The following is a 21,195-nucleotide window of genomic DNA, read 5'->3' as shown; positions in this document are numbered from 1 at the left end:
AGAACTATGAGCGTTTGCAGAGTGATTATGTGACAGATGACCACGACAGAGAGTTTTCAATCGCAGACCTCTCGGTACAGATATTCACAGTTCCTTCACTTGTAAGTACTGAAAGACTAAGAAGAATTTTTCTATTTTCTATTAGTGGCACTAAAGCCTTAACTTTTAGACTACTGAGATTTACATATACCCAAATACAATAATGTTCCACCTGTTTTGAAAGCCTGACTTAGGACAGCCTCAATCATTTGGAACACAGCACTATGAGAAAAAAATTTTTAGCTGTGAAAATAGCTGTCACAAGCATGTAAATTTTATTTGTCAGGGGCATTATTGTCAGACTATAACCATTTAGGGTTTCATGTAAAATTAAACCTTTGGTTCTTCTGTTTCTTGTAGCCAGACAGTCAAAAGTTAGGGGAGCTGCTAGAAACTGATATGTTGAGATATATGAGGGAAGCAGGAGGCAACAAAGTTATCAGCGCTAGCAGGTGTATTACTTCGCAGTCCAGTAATTCATTAAAATGACTCCTAGTTGCCAAGATAAGATTAAATTATGTTCAGTAACCTGTTTAATAAGCCATAGAATTATGTAATACATCTTTGAAATATTTTCATCAAAAGTGAAGCAGTATTTATTGCAGCCTTATTTTGTAGTGCAAGCCCCTTGAGAAAAGAGATTGTATCACTTTTTGTGTTTGTACTTCGGTGCCTAGCATGTAGTAGGCACTGTAGAAATGCTTGTTGATTGATTGCTAGCACTACTTTTACTTTACCAATCCAGTGTTCCCTAGTTGTACAAATGTGAGTTGCTTCTAAAACTTTATTTGTTGAAAATTTTTAATATAGACTTGTATAAAAATTCCCAGACCACAACATTGTTTGGTTGTTAGCACTAGCTAACCCTCCCTATAAGAGAAGGCAAACACCTTCTTTGACATTCGCCTAATGTAAATTATTGTACACTCCAGGCATTGGGCCATTGGCATTTGGGAAGTCGTTTAGTGTATTTAATTAAGTTCTAAGTGTAATAGAGAAAAGTGCAGAATTAAGTAAAATTATTTACATTGCTGAGGAATGGTAAGGATGTGGATGAATATGAAAATGTTGTCAAGACTGATTAGCTTATCTGTTTCAAGCTAATGAGGCTAAACATACAGGCCAGATCCCCTTATAGGCCAGTATTAAAATTATTCTATGGTTACATTATGCCTAAGCTTGAACAGCCATTCTACCCAGTATGTGGTATCCCTAAGAGAATACGACTAATTCAGAATATATCCCCATGACTGAGAAAACTACTGAGACAGCATGTTCTTCTGGCAGTAGTATCTTTTTTTTTTAATAAGAACAACTGCACATGAGGTTATTCATTAACTTTTTCTTTTCCTGATTAAAACAAAACCCCACTTTCTTCAAGGTCCCATTTTCCAACCTTTTAAAAATCATTTAAATTTTTCCCCATAGTATCACTGATTTTTTTATGTCCCTAGTCTGATTATGACAAAATATTCCATAAAAATCAACATCTTGAGTACATGTTTATTTATCAGGGTGCCAGTATTGTCCTTCAGCACTAGTTTTGGCTTGATTTCTTGCCCAGCCTAACTGTGATAACATCTCCTACTTCCAAATACTCTTTGCTTGCTTTTTTTTTTCTCTCTCCATGTATATTGCTGGTTACTTCTGATCACTTCTCTAATTTATGATACTCATGTTGATTTCTGTCCCTACCTTACAAAGTGTTAAAGTCTTTCACTCTTCTCCAAATTGGTGATGTCCATGAACATAATTTCTTCCTTCTGGATATTGACAAAGGTATTAAATATTACTGAGACACATCCCATCCTTGGGGGAAAAAACCCAACTCGGTTGGTATCCACAAAATAATAGATAGCAATTCTTGAGAGTTGGTTAAGAAACAGTTTCATTCTCAGTTAATAATAGGATAGTCCAAAGAGATTATGTTTTTAAATAATTTGATTACATCTTACAATTAGTCTGTATTCCAGTTTATTTGACCAAATGTGTGTCCTGTCTACACCACATATAGTACAACTCAAAAGGAGTTGGTGAGCACTGAGACTTATTCTTATCCTATGAATTTTTCCAGAGTGTTAGAGGATTTGCCTTGTTATTTTGAACATACTAAGTTAGGTGTGTGGTGAGAGACTGGCATCTCTAAATGAGGCTGAGAATTACGTAGAGTGAGAATATTTAAGGTAAGTAACAGATTGATATTCTGAAACAAAGTGAAAAGAAGACATATATACAAACAAAGTAGAGTCCCAAAGATAAGTGTTATCATGGTGAATTGGAGCTGTATAATTAACTCTGAATATCCATTCCATTAGAATCTAATTCATATAGAATGGCACCCTGAGAAACTATTAGGAATTTAGGGATTAAAAAGTTACAAAGTATAGACACAATAACAAGCACTTTTTGATCTTTCCTATTTGTAACTTTGCCAGTGGAACTATAATAGGTTAAGTCAGATTTACGCTTTGGAATTTCCCTGGGCCAAAGTAGTGGATCGTTCTTCTTGTATTGAGTAGAATAGTAAAAATAACCCACTCCGTTAATTAATGGATTTGGCATCCAGTCAAGAGAAGCAGAACGCTGATCAATAAGTTTAGTGTTTATAGAATCATAGATACAGAAATGGAAGGAACTTCAGAGGTCATCTAGGCCAACCCTCTCATTTTATAGATAGAGAAACTAAGACCCTAGAAGTCAAGTAACTTGCCCAAATTTATACAAGAAGGGATGTGAACTCAGGTCCCTTGATGGAGTTCAGTGTTTCAGATTTAGCATGCTTTCCCCTGTGCCACAGTACCTCTAAGCAACTGTATTTTAGTACCAGAATATGAACAAATTATTGGCCCTCAAAAAATCTGTGGTCGTATTTTCTAAAACAAGACAATAATAAATACCACATTTTGTTCCATTGACAACATTGAGGTTTCTTTTAGCCTTGAGACTTCTTGTCATCTCTTTTCTCAGTACCTTGAGCTATATTGCATCCAGTGTCACTTGAGAGTGAACTAATGAAAACTCTTGTATCTTCCCCTTTGGAACATTTTCCTCTTACCTTTTCCATGCAAATTTCTGAATTTATAATCATCATGAGAGTATGGTCAACCTGACATGGCGTGTTACTTCCTCTTTGTTTTGTAAATAACATATGCACAGTCTGACCTACGTAGTCACTAAGTCCTTTCCAGTACGCTGGCCCAGATGCTGGGTGATATCAAGTATACTCAGTGGGGTTGAAAGGACAAGACTTAAGGGACAGTCTGTTGGAACAGGAAAGCAACATGGGGTCATTGGGAATATCAAAAGGTTGCATTCTATAATTATAGTTGGGAAGTCTTGACTAAGAAAATGCATGAAATAAGGTCTGACATTTCTTACAGAGCTTTTCTGGCATGGATTTCTTATTATGTATCTTATTTTTCTTATTTATTATCTTGTATTTCTTATCTATCTCTCTATATATGCATATATATGTATGCATTAATTCAAGTAAATATCTAGCTTAGTTCTGCCATTGAACAGACCATTGTATCTTTTAATTGAAAAACAAGGACCTCTGTAATACCTCAACCTCCCTGAATAGTTTGTGTACTCATAAAGCAGTGGGAAAACAACATGATTAACAATAATTAAGAAATATGAAGAAACATCTATTATTATCTTGGGGGGGTGGGGAATAGGCCCTAAATAAAAAATATTATATTGTTTATGAAATCCTGTGATTCATATTTTATCTACCCAGTGAATAGTTTTTTACTAAAAAATATTCTAATATACTTTTGTTTAGGCTCGAATGCTAATCACAGAAGAAAACCTTATGACTACCATCATCAAGACTTTTATGGATCATTTAAAACATCGAGATATCCAGGGCAGGTTTCAATTTGAACGATACACAGCCTTGCAAGCCTTCAAGTTCAGGAGGGTTCAGAGCCTTATTTTAGACCTCAAGTAAGTAGTTGCTTATTAAACCAAATGTGCATCTGATCAACACAATACCCAGCGACAATTCCAGAGGGTCTATAATAAACCATGCTGCCCACTTTCTGAGAGAGAGGTGATGGTCTCAGGATACAAAATGAGACGTACATTTTTTGATGTGGCCAATGTGGCCATTTGTTTTGCTTGACTGTGCATATTTCTTACAGGATTTTATTTTTTGAAAAACAAAGTGAGAAGGGGGAAAATAAATATTTGTTCATTGAAAAAAGTAAACTAAGTTTTTTTTAAAGATTGTAAATGTTAAAAACTCCTACATTTTTCATATATTTTTTTCATTTTGTTTAGATATGTGCTAATTAGTAAACCTACTGACTGGTCAGATGACCTGAGACACAAGTTCCTAGAGGGATTTGATGCTTTCTTAGAACTGCTAAAATGCATGCAGGTATGTGAAACAACATATTAAAAAAATGTCAAGAATGATTTTTTTGTAGTTTATTACTAAACTAAGCACCGTCACATTTGAAACATTTCTTAATTGGGGATAAATTTACATATGGGAAGTTAAGAGGATTACAGTTTGAACCAATATAATGAAAAAATATTATCAAGGTGTTAAGTGAAAGGATTTTATCTAGAAAGTGTTACAAAAGTCTTTTTATAAATTGTTAACTTTCAGTTGTTTGCTTCCTTCATTTCTTTTGAGGAGTACAACTATGTTTATTATTACATGTCCACATATAATAAATACATACATACATGTAATGTTACATTGAAGTTTACTTGCTCTGGAAACCATGATATTAAATTTTCACCATCCTGATTATTTGCTTGATAGATGTTCATATGCTGCAATGAAATTATTTTTCTTCTGCTTATGTTCCTTTCCTGGAAGGGTTCCAAAAGAGAGGCTGAATTTTCCAGCAAGGACCAGCTGTTGTATTTTAACTAGTTTTATTTATAAAAAGACAGGTGGCTTGCTATACATAAAGTTAGGTATATGTACCATTTTGATCTTGCAGTAACCTTTTTAGAGAAAAAAAGTTTTTAATAGTTTTTTAATATACTTCAGATATTTTGGGATTTGACTTTTCCATTGAATTAGCTCTGTCAGTTCCATGGAAATTGGATTCTATAAATTCTATGAACTTAATTTTTTTATGGACTGAGGTAGAGAATTTAGCTTTTTTGTTTTTCTGTTATTAATTTTCTCTCAAACTGAAAAAAATGTTTTAGTTTCAAAGGGGAGAACTATTATGAAAAAGATTATGTTGTGAGAATATGTGGGGTGGTTACACGAATTTAACCAATGACTTTTTCATTTATTTTTTAAAATCTTACAATAGATTTTACACAAGATCATTGAGCTGAACAGGGATTTTGAAGATTTCCTGCAGTCTATCTCACATAGGACAGTTAAATTTCAGTAGAATTATTATATTAAATATGTGATGTAGTTTGATTTCCAATTCATATTTGTTTACTCCTAGGGAATGGATCCAATTACACGCCAAGTAGGACAGCATATTGAAATGGAACCAGAGTGGGAAGCAGCTTTTACACTACAAATGAAATTAACCCATGTCATTTCCATGATGCAGGACTGGTGTGCTTTGGATGTAAGTTTCCTTAGCTGTGTTTACTTATGTGTCAACTTGCACACAAGATCAAAGAGATATGTGAAGAGGAGCTTTAATGAATATTGTTCTCAGTGAAGATCTCTTTTATCCTAAAATCCCAAAACAGAAGTTTGTAACTACATCAAAAATATTTTCATTATTTGTACATTTGTACCTGTGAGTTGTAAAGACTAGGTCAAAAAGTGTTTTCATTTCTTCTCAAAAGTTTCCAAACTTTAAATAATCATTTCTACCTTCTGAGATTGATTTCAAGGCAGTTGGAGGCATTTTGTCTAGTGAAGAAAAACTTAATTATACATTATACTATTTGATTTACAGTTTGCCTTAGAAACTATAATTTTAAGTGTATTTTAAGTGTACTCTTAGAAGGGTGATTTGCCTTTGTCAGGTATCTGATTTGAGAAGGTCACCAATTTACCATTGCATATGATTCCTGGACAGCAGGCTCTCAGAAGTCATAGGCCCTGTACATGTACCAAAAGAAATCCTATGCCATAGGCCAGCCACATTCCAAAGGTGTGCCATGAATTATATGACAGCTGTAATTGCAGGCTCCTGTAGAACTCTCCAGTTTTATGAAATTTAGACTTGAAATTGCATATAGGCGGGGGCAGCTAGGTGGTGCAGTGGATAGAGCACCGGCCCTGGATTCAGGAGGACCTGAGTTCAAATCCGGCCTCAGACACATAACACTTACTAGCTGTGTGACCCTGGGCAAGTCACTTAACCCCATTGCCTAACCAAAAAAAAAAAAAAAAGAAATTGCATACAGGCCATAGGCTCTTCCCCATGGTGTGCTTGAGCTACTATGCTGTTTTATGTATACTGTATAGCAGGTACTATGGTGGTATGTAAGACCAGTTGACATGGTCCTTGCTTTCTAGATTATGGATTTTTTGTTTGTTTGTAACCGAAATGCAAGTTTGAGCCGTTTGGGTTCTTTCAAACCAAAGACCTAATCCATCCATATGTACATATATTTAATGCAGTGTAAAAAAAGGTCTATGTTAATGTAAGAAGCCAAGAAGAAACTTGAGACAGAAAAAAATTGTTTGAAACCTAGTCTGTTGTGAACAATCTAAACACTGGGGAAGGATTCAGTTTGTACATGAGTTAACTATCCTAAATGATCAAGAGACAGTTAACTGTTGTTTATCAATCCCTCTTCTGATTCTGATTCTATTTATCAGTTCTTCTTCTGATTTACTTATTTCTTTGTAGATATCACCCAGCCTCGTGTCTTCATTTGCAAATATTTGTTGAGGTGAATATACTACCAGCTCTAGATGATGATTCCATATTCATACCTTTAGCTCTATTCCATTGCCTGTGCACAAAGCCTATATTTGTAACTGGAATCTCTATTTCTTTTCCTTTCTCAAAGCTACTGCCTTAGTCTAGATTCTTGTAAATTTATGCCTTGATAACTGCAACAGCTGGTGTCTTTGCCTATCTCCTCTTCCCCATATTCCCTTATTCTCTCCTATAACAGTTCTGTGTACAGCAAGTTCTGTGGATTGATAACAGAGCATTCTTACTAAAAGTATTCATGTCATTTCCTTGCTTAAGAACTTCTCCAGTGACTACCACGTTAAGTACCACATCAGTTCGAAGCCTGTCATAATCTGGCTCCACTCTATGTCTCCCACAAAGTCTAGTTTTCACTGGGGGAGGAGGGATGTGGGAGACTGGGCCTAAGCAATCATGATGTCTAAAAAAATAGGGCCATTGAAACATTTTTTAATAATGCACAGAAAAGAACAAAGAAGTTCAGATGGAAACACAGGCAAGCAGAACAGTTTTGAAAGTAACATGTGGAATTATACGCTTTTAAAAAAATGGTATGAAATGAAGTTATAGCTGCAAATACAGTCCTCTTTTTGTGTTCTGCTGTATATATGGACATGAGGTTCTTTGTTTTGGTTTTGGTGTTTCAAGTTCATAATTTTTAAAAAATTAAAAATTTGAATTTGAATCAGAAAACCCAGGTTTACATTTTGGTTTTCCTACTTACAACCTCTGTGTCTTTGGGCCCATCCTTTAACCTCTTAGTTCTTTATCTTTAAAATGAAGTGTTTGATTTAGATGATCCCTTAGGTTTCTTCTAGCCCTAAATCTATGATCCTGTCTATTCAACTTTCATTATTATGAATCATCTTTCATTATTACTTTCAGCCCTTTCTTATTGTTCTATACACACCTTACTTATTCTTATCTCCATGACTTTACTTGTGCTGCTCCTTAACCTGGAATACCTTGTCTTCTCCTCTGCATATTGATAACCTACCCATCCTTCAAGACTCAGCTCAAATCCCACTTCCTCTATGAAGTCTTCCCTGGCTTCTCTGATATACCTTTCTTCTGAATGACCTCTCCGTACCCCAATCTTAAGCATTTATAGTCAGACCACTTAGTACTATATATTCTACTCTTAAATTGTTTCTCTGATTAGTCTGTAAGTTCAATGAAAGGATACTTCTCATATCTCTTACAAGTACCTAGTGCAAGACTAGATATGTGGTAGGTGCTCAAATAGGATTTGTTATTTGATTTTGTTGTTATTGATTCTCCAGGGCCAGGAAATAAAATTGAAATAGGCAGTTTTCTTTGGTATGAATTCCACATATCCTTGGTATCTTCTTCCTGGGGTGGCCCTTCTGTAATAACCAAGGTTTGCCTTCCCAACAGTGCCTCTGGACTTTTTGGGGGTCTTTATGCTGTCCCCACCCCCAGGTCTTATGCCCTATTCTGTCAGAGGATACTGTTCTGCTCTTAAATAGCAATCAGTTTTCTAAGTTAATATATAATTAGACAATGGTTGTTTTATCCTTAACCTGGACCCCTGTTTATTGATAGATGGAACTCATAGTGAGGAAATTCCTTCTACCATTAAAAATTGGCAGCTACTCTGAACTTAGAGTGTTAGAGAGTTGCCTAGGGCACTAAGAGGTTAAGTGATTTGACCAGGGTTCCACAAGTTTGGGAACTGGTCAGTAATGGGGACATCTGTCTGGGCAGATGAATACTTCTAAATGCCCAGAATCACAACTGTTTTTGCTAGGGCTGACCTTGCTATCTTCCACAATTATTGGTAATTTTGCGGTAAACTTACAGAAGGTGATGGAAGAGACTGTAGAAATGTAGAGCACTATTGTGCTAATGTTCTGTGATTTTCTGGTACCTGTTTCGTTCCACCTCTTCTCAAATAACTTTTCAGAATGTGTCTAAATGAGATCTTTGATTTTATGATCACAAAATAATTGTTGGTTTTAGCCTGGGAGATGGGTGTTGGTTGTCTCTGGAGTCTGGTCTTTATTGAATGGTGCACATCCAATCCTCCTTCCCAGGAAAAGGTGCTGATTGAGGCATACAAGAAATGTCTGGCGGTGCTGATGCAGTGCCATAGTGGCTTCACCGACGGGGAGCAGCCCATCACACTAAGCCTCTGCGGGCATGCAGTTGAGACCATTAGATATTGTGTCTCCCAAGAAAAAGTTAGCATTCACCTTCCAATCTCTCGCTTACTTGCAGGTAAATAATCTCAAAACACTTGCAGTTTTCTTTTTTCTTAATTTATGGTACTATCTACTAGAGAATGTAACCTGTAGAGCAACCTAAATTTATCTGTATATTCAGATCTTTTTAAGAAAAATTACTGTTAATTGATGTCTTTTGTCTTCATATTACAATAATTGCTTATGCTACACCCTCCAGGTAGTTTTTTTTTCTTTGTAGTTCAAGAACATTTAATACAGAGACTGTATCATAAAGCAGTTGCTAATAAATAGAAATTACCTAAACCTTTGCTTCACAACTGCTGCTTTTATAAATATCTAACTAAATGTTAGGCCTAGGGAAGGCCTGTCATTTATTCGTTATTGCTGCTGACAAAAGTGTTTAGGGGAAGATTATTCTTTTAATTTTTAAAAGGTTAGTTCATATGTCCCAAGTAATCAGTCAAAAAGAATTTATAAATGCCTACTGTGAATGTGTCAAGGATTTTGCATTGGAGATACAAGTACAAAGCCTTAAGCAATGTCTGCTCTCAAAGAACTTAACAATTTATTGGAGCAGACAATAGGTACATGTGTAGGTTCAGGTGTGAGTATTTACAGAAGAAATGTAATGAAAATAAAATCAGTCATTGAGAAGATGGCACCGGCAAAGGAGGGGATCAGAAATGGGTTCATGTAGAAGAACAACAGAATTCCTCATATAAAAAACAGAAATCCAGTTTGCCTGAATCATAGATGTGGAAGGGGAACAAGGTTGAATAATACTGGAGTGATAGATTGGGTCTAGGTTTTGAAAAGGGACTTTAAAAACCAAACAGGAGGGGCAGCTAGGTGGCACAGTGGATAGAGCACCAGCCCTGAAGTCAGGAGGACCTGAGTTCAAATCCGACCTCAGACCAAACACTTGACACTTACTAGCTGTGTGACCCTGGGCAAGTCACTTAACCCCAACTGCCTAACCAAAAAAAAAAAAAGCCCCAAACAGTAGTTTAGATTTGATCCTAGAAGCAGACTATAGGGAGTCACTGAAGCTTATTGAGTAGGGGAGTAATATGGCAAGATCTGAGCTTAAGGAAGATCACTTTCACAGCTATGTTGGAAGATGTACTGGAGTGGGGAAAGAATGGAAGTAAGAAGACCTAGCTCATTGTGAGAAGGCTATTGCAATCGTCTAGGCAGGAGGTGATAAGGGCCTAAGGGGAGCTCTCTGCTTGCCAGGATCAGGAATCTGCAGCTGTCCCCTCTGGCATAGAACTATTTTGGCAGAACTGTTACAGTATTGATTTGGCCTATGTTGCCCTCTTCTAGGACACATACACCATTGTTTCAGGCAGTGTTAGGTAAAGGTCTCTTTAAAGTCCCTATCTCTGTAATCATATTTGATTATACAATTCTGAGATGAGTACCAGATCTATACAAGGATTCTTTACATTTTTACATTGTTTTATGATATGAAAAGACTTCCCTTGAAATCGAAAAGATCTAGGCTCAAGTTCTTACTCTGATACATCACAGCTGTGTGGCAGTGAGAAGTTACTTAACATCTGAGTGCTTCATGCAGTCTTAAGATCATAAATTGCAAATAAGTTTCTAATCTTAATTAGTGAAAGGAATTCCCAACATTGAAGGAACCCCAGTTCTGAACACTAACACTGCCCTCCCCCCCCAAAAAATGTACTAAAGTGATAGTATGACTCTAATCTACTCAGTTTGTGAATAAGTTATTCATTATAGTATACCACACAAAAAATTTTCACATACAGGATATATGTGTTTTGAGCATCATTTTGTTATCTTGCTAGTATGCCTATGTGCCATATACTGTGTACACAGACACTGGGGATTTATACCCATTTTGTTGCACCAGGGAACTGTACCCATTCTGTTCTGTCCCTAGAAGTTAGCATAGCACTAGTTCGGAAGTATTTTTCCCAAAATAATTAAAGAGAGCTTTTATGTGTATAGATATTTACATATGTATATGTATATTCACACATATACATATACATTTATTGTGTATACACATAGACAGCTAGGTGGTACAGTGGATGGATAGAAAGCTGGACTTAGAATCAGGAGGACTGAGTTCCAATTCTGTTTTAGACACTAGCTGTGAGTTCATAGACAAGTCAATTAACCTCTCTCAGCCTCAGTTTCCTTATCTATAATAATAGTACCTGCCTCTCAGGGTTGTTGTGAGAATAAAAGAAGATATTTGTAAAGCACTTAACAAACCTTAAAGCACTATAAAAATGTTATTATTACTAATAATATTACTACTAGTACTGCTGCTACTACTACTAATAATAATAATATAAAAGGTGTCCCAGAGGTCTTTAATAGCTTAAAACTGCATTAAGGCTTTTGAAACACTATATGTAATATATAGAGAACACCAAAAAAAAGATCTGACAGAGCTATAAGTATAAAAAGGTATTTTATCATAGAATTTGTGCAGATGATAGTTTCTTAAGAGCTATTATACTGTGAGGAAATTAGGTGGCATAGTGGATAGAGTGTTAGACCTTATCAGGAAAACTGAGTTCAGATTCTGTTTCAGACACTTACTAGCTGTGTGACCCTGAGCAAGTCACTTGTCCTTTCTCAGCTTCAGTTTCCTTATCTATAAAATGAAGATAATAACAATACATTATCTGACAGGGATGTGAGGGTCAAATGAAATAATATATGTAAAACACATTGCAAAGCTTAAAGGACTACTATAAATATTAGCTATTATTATCAATATTACCCTTGCAAACCTTTTGATTCAAGAACCTGGCAGTAGTAGAATACTAAAAAGAACATTGGCCTAAGACTCTGGTGCCAATCCCGTTTGTCATTATGTAATTCTGTGACCTAAGCAAATTACTTAACCTTCCTTGTTTTTTTTTATCAAATGACAGTGTTGGACATTTTAAAACTAGCAGATGACTAAATTCTCTTTTCAGTTCTAAAATTCTATGATTATGCCTATTATAAACCTCTCAAGACACTTGAAAATTGTAGAAGGCTGTTTTAGAAAGCGCAATATGATTTCTTTACACAGGAAGGAAGTATTAGAATCCTGTCCCTTTCTTACTCTAAGGCTAGCTACTCACTGCCCCCAAATTCACTTAGAAGGCATTATTGAAAACCTATTGACTGTACAAACAGCTGAAGGCTCTGGGGGAATAAACAGGTCCCTGGCTTCAATGTATATTCATCATTAAGGACATAAAGTTACAGGCTCTGGAGATTTGTGGGATGACAGATGTTGCAGCCAGATTGTCGTCACATCCCTGAGAATGGCCTGGGGGATGGACAGCTGGAATGGGAATTTGGTCAACCTGCTATGTTAAAGGGAGTTACTCACCTTGGAGTTCCTTGTATCAGTGAAATCACAGGTCTGATTCCTAAGAATATAGACATGAAACAACTAGAAAACAAGTTGGAATATAAAGAAACCATGCCATAGTCAAGTATATTTAAAACACATTTAAGAGATGAAAGATATAGAGTAAGGAAGTCCTTTACAGGGAGTGGAATTGAAGAAGGTTCTTTGGGAGACATTCTTTGAGAGAGCCCATCCTTAAAAGAAGTGATAGGCTTTGGTGTGAATAAGAAGAGAAAAACAACATAAATGGAGTGACCAGAGTAGATATGGAGTAAAAATACCTAAGGAAGCCCCCTTGTAGCCAGAGGTTGTGAGCATTATGATTCTAGACTTTAGAGTCAAAGAAATTTAATTCTGAGGTCAGGGTCAATGGGATCCTGTTGTAGCAATCCTCTGACAGTGTATCTCCTCACCTGAAAGTGCTTTCATAGCAATTTGTACTCTTATACCATATTCTCATTTTTTGTTCTATTTATCTGTGTGTGTCTGATCACTTTGATTATAAATTCTCTGAAGGGAGAAGATTGTATCTTTGTCTTTCTGTCTCTCTTAGTTCTTAACACAACATATTATGCAGTGGTGCTTAATAAGGATTTGCTAAATTTTACCCTAAGCTTCAGTTACTTGACCCACTTGAAATAGGCATAAACCTGTTAAGGTAACTTGGCACATAATGGTCATTTTGGTTCACTGTAAATGCTTGATTTGCTTTTGCTGTGTTGTGAGTGTATATTTCCCCTCCTAGTGTACTACTGGTACATTTCCACTAGTCAGTCAGCAAGTATCTATTAAGAATTTCTGTGTTCCAGGCACTGTGGTAAGCAGTGAGGATACAAAGAAAGGCATAAAAAATATGGTCCCTTCTCTCAAGAAACCCACAGTCTAATGAGGGAGATAATGTATACAGAGGAAACAGAAGATAATCTCAGAGGAAAGGGACTAGTGAGGAGTAGGGGGAGCAGAGAAACAACCAAGAAAGGCTTCCTGTAGAAGTTCAGATTTGAACTGAGTCTTAAAGGAAACCAGAGAAGGCCCCATCCCTCATCCCAATTCTGTTTTAAATAAATATATCCCCTTTAAAAAAAATAAATATATCTGCTCTCCAGCTGCTAGTGCCCAACCTCCTTAAATGTATAATATATTTATTTTGCTTTCTTTTTCCTGTATATACTTCTTTTTTTTTTCTTTTTGGTGAGGCATTCAGGGTTAAGTGACTTTCTAAGTCAATTGTTAAGTCACACAGCTAGTTAAGTGTCAAGTGTCAGAGGGCAGATTTGAACTCAGGTCCTCCTGACTCCAAGGCTGGAGCTCTATGCACTACGCCACCTAGCTGCCCCTTTTGTATATACTTCTTTGTATGTTGGTTATCTCTCTGGATCAAATATAAACTTACAAAAAGGGACTGCTTAATGTTTGTCTTTGTATCCCCAGTTCCCAGCACAGTGCCTGAAACAGGGTAGGGCTTCATAAAGGTTCTTTGATAGACTAATCATGGATTCAAGATTTAGAGCTAGAAGGGACCTAAAAGATCATTGAGTCAGTTGAGATCAAGATCACCTAACATCCTTATTTTACAGATGAGGAAACTAAGGCCCAGAAAGGTTAAGTGGCTTGCCTAAGGGCAGGATTTGAAGTCATATTCCCTTACAACACACCCACTATTCTTCTTCCTAGTTCAGTCTGCTTCCCCAGAACTAGAATCCTGAGGTGCTGCTGCTCCATGTGGATTATTATGGAAATGAACTGCATCCATACAATCATCATTTCAAACCACTTAAATCAAAAGACTTGCTTTATTATACAATTCATTTAAGTTTTTAATTAGTAACCTTATAGATAGGAAGGTGTAAAAAAGTTAGATGGAAGAATTAGAAAAGGATGGTTGTTTATATATTTCTTTCAGAAAAACTTTTTTTGGGTTTTGTGTTCCCATTCAGGTTTGCATGTATTGCTAAGCAAAAGTGAGGTGGCATATAGATTTCCAGAGCTACTTCCTCTGGTAAGTGTTACTGAAATTTAAAAACAAATTCCTATTTCTGTAGCATTCATGTTATTTTTGAGTCCCAATTACCTTTATCTTTAAAAGTAAATTTTTAAAAATTGTACTTAGTCCAAAGTCTCCCTGCCCATCTGCTCCTGTTAATATAGTACATTAGCTAAGATTTTATGTGACTTTTTTACTTGCAGAGTGAGCTTAGTCCACCCATGTTGATAGAACACCCCCTTCGATGCCTTGTGCTATGTGCCCAAGTCCATGCAGGAATGTGGAGAAGAAATGGATTCTCTCTTGTTAATCAGGTTAGTATCTCAAATTTTGGGGGAAGGTTTTACCCCATTTTCCAGCCTCTAATCAAGGCATGGGCAGTGCAGTGGATACGGATTAGAGCACAATGGATAGAGGGAATAGAGGATAGAATGCTAGACCTGGAATCAAGAAGACTTGAGTTGAAACCAGCATCAGACACTGGTTGTGTGACCCTGGGCAAGATACATAGCTTCTCTGTGCTTCAGTTTCCACAATTTCTTCATTCCTCATTCCTCATTCAATTTCCTGTAAAATAGAAATAATTATAGCATTTACCTCCCAGTATTATTATGAAAATAAAATGATAGAATATTTGTAAGGGACTTTAGAGACCTAAAAAGTGCTATATAAATGCTAGCTATTATCATTAGCTACCATAGTTTTCATGGCACTTAATCATTGATTTAGAAGCTTCAATAGAAAAGAAAAACCACAGATTTAATCATAGAACCCAAAATTCTCATATTCTGTCATTGGTAGGTGTATAAGAAAAAGTGTCAAAAGTAGAAAAGCAATTGTCAAATTGAGCTAAAAGCTATATTACTAAAACTCAAGTTTTAATTATTGTCAAACTCCCCCTAGTTTAGATTCAGTTTGGGGTTTTGTTTTCTTTTTTTCATAGCTATTGGCCTTATTTTTGGCTAGAAGACAAGCTGGAAGTAGAATGGGGGAGTTATGATTACAGGGATGGATCTAGAAGCCTTGTTCTTCTGGCAACCATAGAAATACTATTTAATCGTATTCATCACTTCATCAGTAGAATTGGCTCTAGAGGCAACATGATGTATAGGAAAGGGTAATGGATTTGGAATCAAAAGAACTGATCACCTCTGATATTCACTATCATGTATGAGCTTAGAAGAGTCACTTACCTTTTCTAAGCCTCGGTTTCCTTATCTGTAAAATAAAGGATTTCTTCTAAATGGTGTATAAGGTCCTTTGAGCTCCTAGCACAGTGACATGGCTATTTCCTCTAACATTTCAGGTCATACCCCATCCATACCTTCTCCTATATGAAGCTTCTCCATGTTCTTCCTCCCTTAAGTCCACTAAAGTCTTCTCAGTACACCTAAACCCTTTCTCTAAATCTCTTCAGGGATCAGTTAAAGAATCAAGCTATCCATTTATCATCTCTCATGTGACAACTCACCTCCTTTAGTGAGCACACATTTTCTGGATAATATCTTTTTCAGTTGTGCACAATGAATATCCAACATAAAGCCCAACTTAAAAAGGGATTCACTCAAAGGATTTTGGATTTCGAGTTGAAAATGGCCATTGATTCTGATATCCTCATTTTACATATGAAGAAACTGAGGCCTAGAGAGGTGAAGTGATTTGCCCGGGGTTATACAGTGAGTTGATGTCTGAAGCGGGATTCACACCCAGGGATTCCTTTTTCCAAGTCTAGCAATGCAATTTCTTCATGATTTCTTCATGGTTCTTTGTGGCTGGTGAAGTCCTATAGGTGCTCCCATTTGTGAATGGCATTGTGTTGGTTGCATCAAATCCCAGAACTTAGCAGAAACTTCTGGAAGAGAACACTAACAGTTCAAAAGAGGTTGATTGACTTTCCACAGGAAAGACCAGAACAGCCTAAAGTTTTACATTAGTCTATATGTGTTTGTGTTTGTATGTATATATATACATGTGTGTATGTATATGTATATATAAATGTATATAGTGTGCATATATTGGGCAGATAGTACATATGGACAGTTAATTAGACCCAAGACTGAAAAAAGAGAAGGAAAGGGACTTGGATTGCCTTCAGTAAACTGCAAAACTTTTATAATGCTTCTCTTGGAAACAAAGAACCATCTTTTTCATCTGAGCCTTCTATTTGTGTAGTGTTGGCAGACCTGGAATACAACAGTCTACAAAGAATTGAAAATATGAATTACATAAAGTAGTGATAGAGAGGTGCATGATAGATATAAGGAGGCTGAAACCTATAAACAGTGAAGACTTTTGGAGAACAAGAAGAGTAAAAGATATTATCAGAGAGATGTATGATCAGAAGAGAAATTGAGTTCATCCTGGTCAACAAAAGGACAGCTAGAATATGCCATCCTTATCGTTGCAATATCAGGAGAAAACAAGGAAGGTCACCAGGAGGTTGGGTAGATACCCTGTGAAAGAATTCTAGGAAGACATGGATGACAGTAGCATTCATTAGACAAACATGGATGGATTGTGATGTATCATTGGAGGGAATATCCAAATTGAAGAGATCACGGATTTGAGTATCTTTTACATGGCTGTTTGTGTCAGAGTAATTATTTGTAATGTGCCACAGCCTTGTTAGTCCTACCATGTGTCTCTTTGCGCTGCTTGAGTCTTCTACAGTTTTGATTCTTCAGAGATTGTAATGTTCCATGGCTTTCAGCTATATCACATACTCATAAGTTATTAGTGTTTAGAAGGTAGTGTTTTCTCTTAGTGGACTGCTTTGCAATAATTGAATGTGCTACATAGTTTCTCAAATACATTCCAGCCTACTCTGCTCCCATTTGAGACCAGCTCACAATTGTTGACCTGCAAATGGTCTAAAGCGTGCACCATGCCTTGATCTGCAGAGCATAGAATTACTCTCATTGCTCTACAGCAATACATGATGGGTTGATCAAAAAGGCTATCATTTATGGTATGTTAGAATGTTTTTGTACAAATAAAAGACAAAATCTTTAGGAAAGTTGATGTGTGTGTGTTTTGTTTTTTTGGGTTTTTTTTACAGATTTATTACTACCACAATGTGAAATGCAGACGTGAGATGTTTGACAAGGATATAGTAATGCTTCAGGTAATAAGACTAAGATATCCAGCTTAACACAGATTTTTTTTTATTGGTATTATCAAAGCACTCAGAAAAAAAATTTTTTTTTAAATCCTAGGTAAGAGAATAAGAGTAGTAGCATGAAAATAAGAAGTAATAACACTCTTAAAGGAGAAAATGTCCAGAAAAGAGAGCTTCAAAGAGAAATAAAATATTTGGTCGGAATTATATAAAAAACATAGATTGCTTCAGAACTTAGAGAGATGAGATTAAAGAAAACCATACTTTGGAAATAATAATATTCAAAAAGTTGTCACATGTCAATTGCATATTCCTCACAAGAAAAAATTGAAAAATCCATAATTTGCTATTCTGCCTTTGTGAAGCTGCTCCTTTTAGTGATTTGTCGGTGTGGAATTGCCATGCAATTTTTAAAAAAAAGTAATTTTAAATTGTCCATGTAAGTCAGTGTATTCAAACTTGTTAGCCACCAATATAAATGTCATCTGGTAAGAAACTGCTATAAAGGGTCAGGACTACACATCTTTCAGAAAATGTCCAGGGAATTGGAAGAGTCAGGTACTCTGAAAATCAACAACACTTGTCGTTAATAAGTTCCCAAATCTTAACTTTAAACCTTTTCTCTTTTGTTCCAACCTTTGTTCTAAACAGACAGGTGTATCTATGATGGATCCAAACCATTTCTTAATGATAATGCTCAGTCGGTTTGAACTTTATCAAATTTTCAGTACTCCTGATTATGGGAAAAGATTCAGCTCTGAGAATACTAATAAGGTAAGTAAGATGCATAGTTTTCCAAATATCTATCACATCACTAATATATCTTTAACAACCTTTAGCAAGATCAATAAAGATGGGCAATGGAATTTAAAATCCCTTAATCTTGCCCTATATTATCAGAGTATGAAATCTGATTTTTACATGATTTAATGATGAATAACATATGTAATAAATTTTAATGACTTTTTGTTGAACAGATTCATATGTAGGTAGCATTGCAGAGTCTCTTGCCTCTCCCTTCCAAAAAACTATAATTACATTGGGCAAAATTGTAATATTTAACAGTTATTTATTGAACGTATTTTATTATTTTGCAAAGTATAGTGCTAGTCATTATGAAAGGTTTATAAGAAGGAAAAGACAGGTTTTTTTTTTGTTAAAGGACTCTGTAATTGAGTTTTTAGGCAGTCTCAACATTTTGTGGAAGTTCTGCCAAATCTCAGAGATAGTTTTATAGTATATTAAAGCAATATGACATGTAACTATATATTTTTGTATATATATAACTTTCTGTAACTATTATATGTAACTGTATTATAGCACTTTTATTCCTCAAAGCTAAATTTATTTCAAGTGTATTATATTCCCTCAACACTAACTTGTATTAGGGAGAGGCAATTATCATTATTCCTCTTTTATATTAATTTTGTATATTTGTACTTAACTTTGACTCCTTCCTTTTGAAGAGTTTACTTATCCTATCATGCCTTTAAAAGATGAGTTGATATTTCATAATTTGTCTCTTATTTACTGAACTAACCAGATCTATTCGTTAGGGCCATGGTACTTCACCCTTAAGTGGTTCCTCTACACATAACCTTCTGGCTAGTAGGGAGAGACTGTGGTGGATTGTGAAGGGAATCTTGCCCTTAGATTGCTAATCTGAAATGATTGAGTATAAAGTTCTCACATTTGACTTTATATAAGGAAGTCTGAAAGAAATCCACATTCCAGAAAACACCTTTGTTAACTTTACTGTACAGTACTGTGCTCTTGTTCTCTCTCCACTGCTGCCCCTTGACTTAGCACTCCATGTCCTCCCACCCTCCACCAAAAAAAGAAACAGACCCTAAAAAAAAAATCCTCAAGTGAAAGCAGAAGAACAGATACACAGAGAAACCACCACTGCTGCTGCCACTGGCAGATCAGGGGCATGGCTTGAGACCTCTGGCATGCTGAAAGAGATCTTTGCCCTGCTGTGCCCACCCACCCATGTGTCTGGTCCCTGTATGTGTCTTCTGTCTGTCCATGCTTGGGTACTGCATATCTGCCCATGGCCCCCACATGATACCCATTCTCTCTCTTCTGTGTCTGTACAGCCTCCATGTGTATGTCCCTGACTTGTTCTTCCTCTTGGTTCTAGCTAGGCCCCCATGTGGCTGGTCCCAGCTCCACTTGTTCCTCCTCTTGCTCTTGCTTCTCTGTCTCTGGACTTAATTGTCCTTGAACTGTTTGCCAGCCCCTCCCTCCAGTGGTGTGTGGCCCCCTTCCTGCCTCCTTCCGTGCCCTCCTTCCCCATGTCCATGGGCAAATTTATATTACATAGAAATGGAATGATCCATTTATGTAACATGAGAACTGTCTATATTTGGAATTAAGTTTTCTTTTTTGTTCATTCTTAATGTAAGTATAAACAACTTCTAGTCTCTCTCAGGCCCACATTCTTAAAAAAAATTTTTTTTGTGGGGATTGACTATGGTATAGAATCAAAAGACATCAATAAAACTTACCAAATAAAGAAGTGATTTGTTCTGCAGATTTAACCAGGGAGACCTTTAGGTTTTTTTATTTATTAAAAGTAGGAGTAGGCTTATGCATTGCTTTGTACTTTTGCCTTTGTATTACACAACTCTTGAAATTTCTGGGTTGGTTGAAGTTGATTGAAAGACTTCAGCTGAAGAATATAGAGAAGGAATTGAGAAGTTGGATTTGGAGGGTTTTTTAATTGTGAAAAAGATCTGAGATAAAGTTTTGGAAAGAGGACTTAGGCTAAAAGAGAAGGGGCAGAATCAGGAAAGAGGATTGAAGAAGAATAGAAGAAAAGTGGAAAAACACAAAAGAAGTTGGGTATATCTATTGAGGAGCTAATGAGGAAAGGAGATTAATGACTCCTGAGTTGGACTCCAACAAGTATTTGCCAAGCTAGCCATATGAGCTTTTAGTAAGAACAATAAAGGATGGAGATTTTTGCTTCCAGAATATAGAGAGAGTAGGGTGAATTTTATAATGACCTGAATAGCATGTGTGACATTTCCTTCTGTTACAGTCAAGCAGTAATTATCTATGCTCAAAATACACAGTGGTTTCCCTCCTAGAAAGAAGTTAAGCATTAGAAGATTAATTCTCTGCTCTCTAGGTTATCAGGGAGAATGGAGTACTCCATAGAAAAACAAAAAGAAGGATCTGAAGAGGCAGAGAGGAATCCTTATCTGTGTCAGAAAGTTAAAAAAGTGAGGGAAGAGGATCATTGAACATTTGAAGCTCTTCCCATAGTGGTGGAAGCTGGAGTCTCTACAGAAGAAACAGCTTTCAGAGTATTCCAGAGAATGCTGATAGAGAGCCTCAGGCAGCATCAAGGGACTGAACATCCAGTAAGAGTGAAGAGAAAATGTCAATAGGTATTTGGGGCCTTTTACTGAGGAGTACTGAAGCAGCTATTTATTGACATAACACTAACAGTAGAAAAGCCAGCTTTAATTCTAGCATCTGGACAATGTGTGAGAACCTTGAAAGATTTGTGAAACTTCATGAATGTTACCCACTTTTAATTATCTTCATGGTACTGGTAGGAGGAGTCTTGA

The 21,195-nt window shown here is 36.2% G+C and overlaps 1 protein-coding gene across 2 annotated transcripts in view; it reads left to right on the top strand.

Annotated features, from left to right (window-relative positions):
* The window catches only part of UBR2 (ubiquitin protein ligase E3 component n-recognin 2), a 145,847-nt gene that overhangs the window by 69,520 nt on the left and 55,132 nt on the right, over positions 1–21,195 (top strand). Inside the window, exons 11-19 of one of the 2 annotated variants that reach the window (XM_020976796.2) lie at positions 3–101; positions 3,827–3,990; positions 4,327–4,426; positions 5,472–5,600; positions 8,969–9,152; positions 14,450–14,511; positions 14,700–14,810; positions 17,555–17,620; positions 18,266–18,388. In XM_020976796.2, coding sequence (XP_020832455.1) covers positions 3–101; positions 3,827–3,990; positions 4,327–4,426; positions 5,472–5,600; positions 8,969–9,152; positions 14,450–14,511; positions 14,700–14,810; positions 17,555–17,620; positions 18,266–18,388 — 1,038 coding nt within the window. The remainder of the gene's footprint in view (positions 1–2; positions 102–3,826; positions 3,991–4,326; positions 4,427–5,471; positions 5,601–8,968; positions 9,153–14,449; positions 14,512–14,699; positions 14,811–17,554; positions 17,621–18,265; positions 18,389–21,195) is intronic. The other variant, XM_020976797.2, reaches the window with a different exon arrangement.

Source organism: Phascolarctos cinereus, unplaced genomic scaffold (assembly GCF_003287225.1).
Source record: "Phascolarctos cinereus isolate Bilbo 61053 unplaced genomic scaffold, phaCin_HiC Scaffold_5;HRSCAF=322, whole genome shotgun sequence".
Lineage (NCBI taxonomy): Eukaryota > Metazoa > Chordata > Mammalia > Diprotodontia > Phascolarctidae > Phascolarctos > Phascolarctos cinereus.
This window is presented reverse-complemented; position numbering and strand designations above follow the sequence as displayed.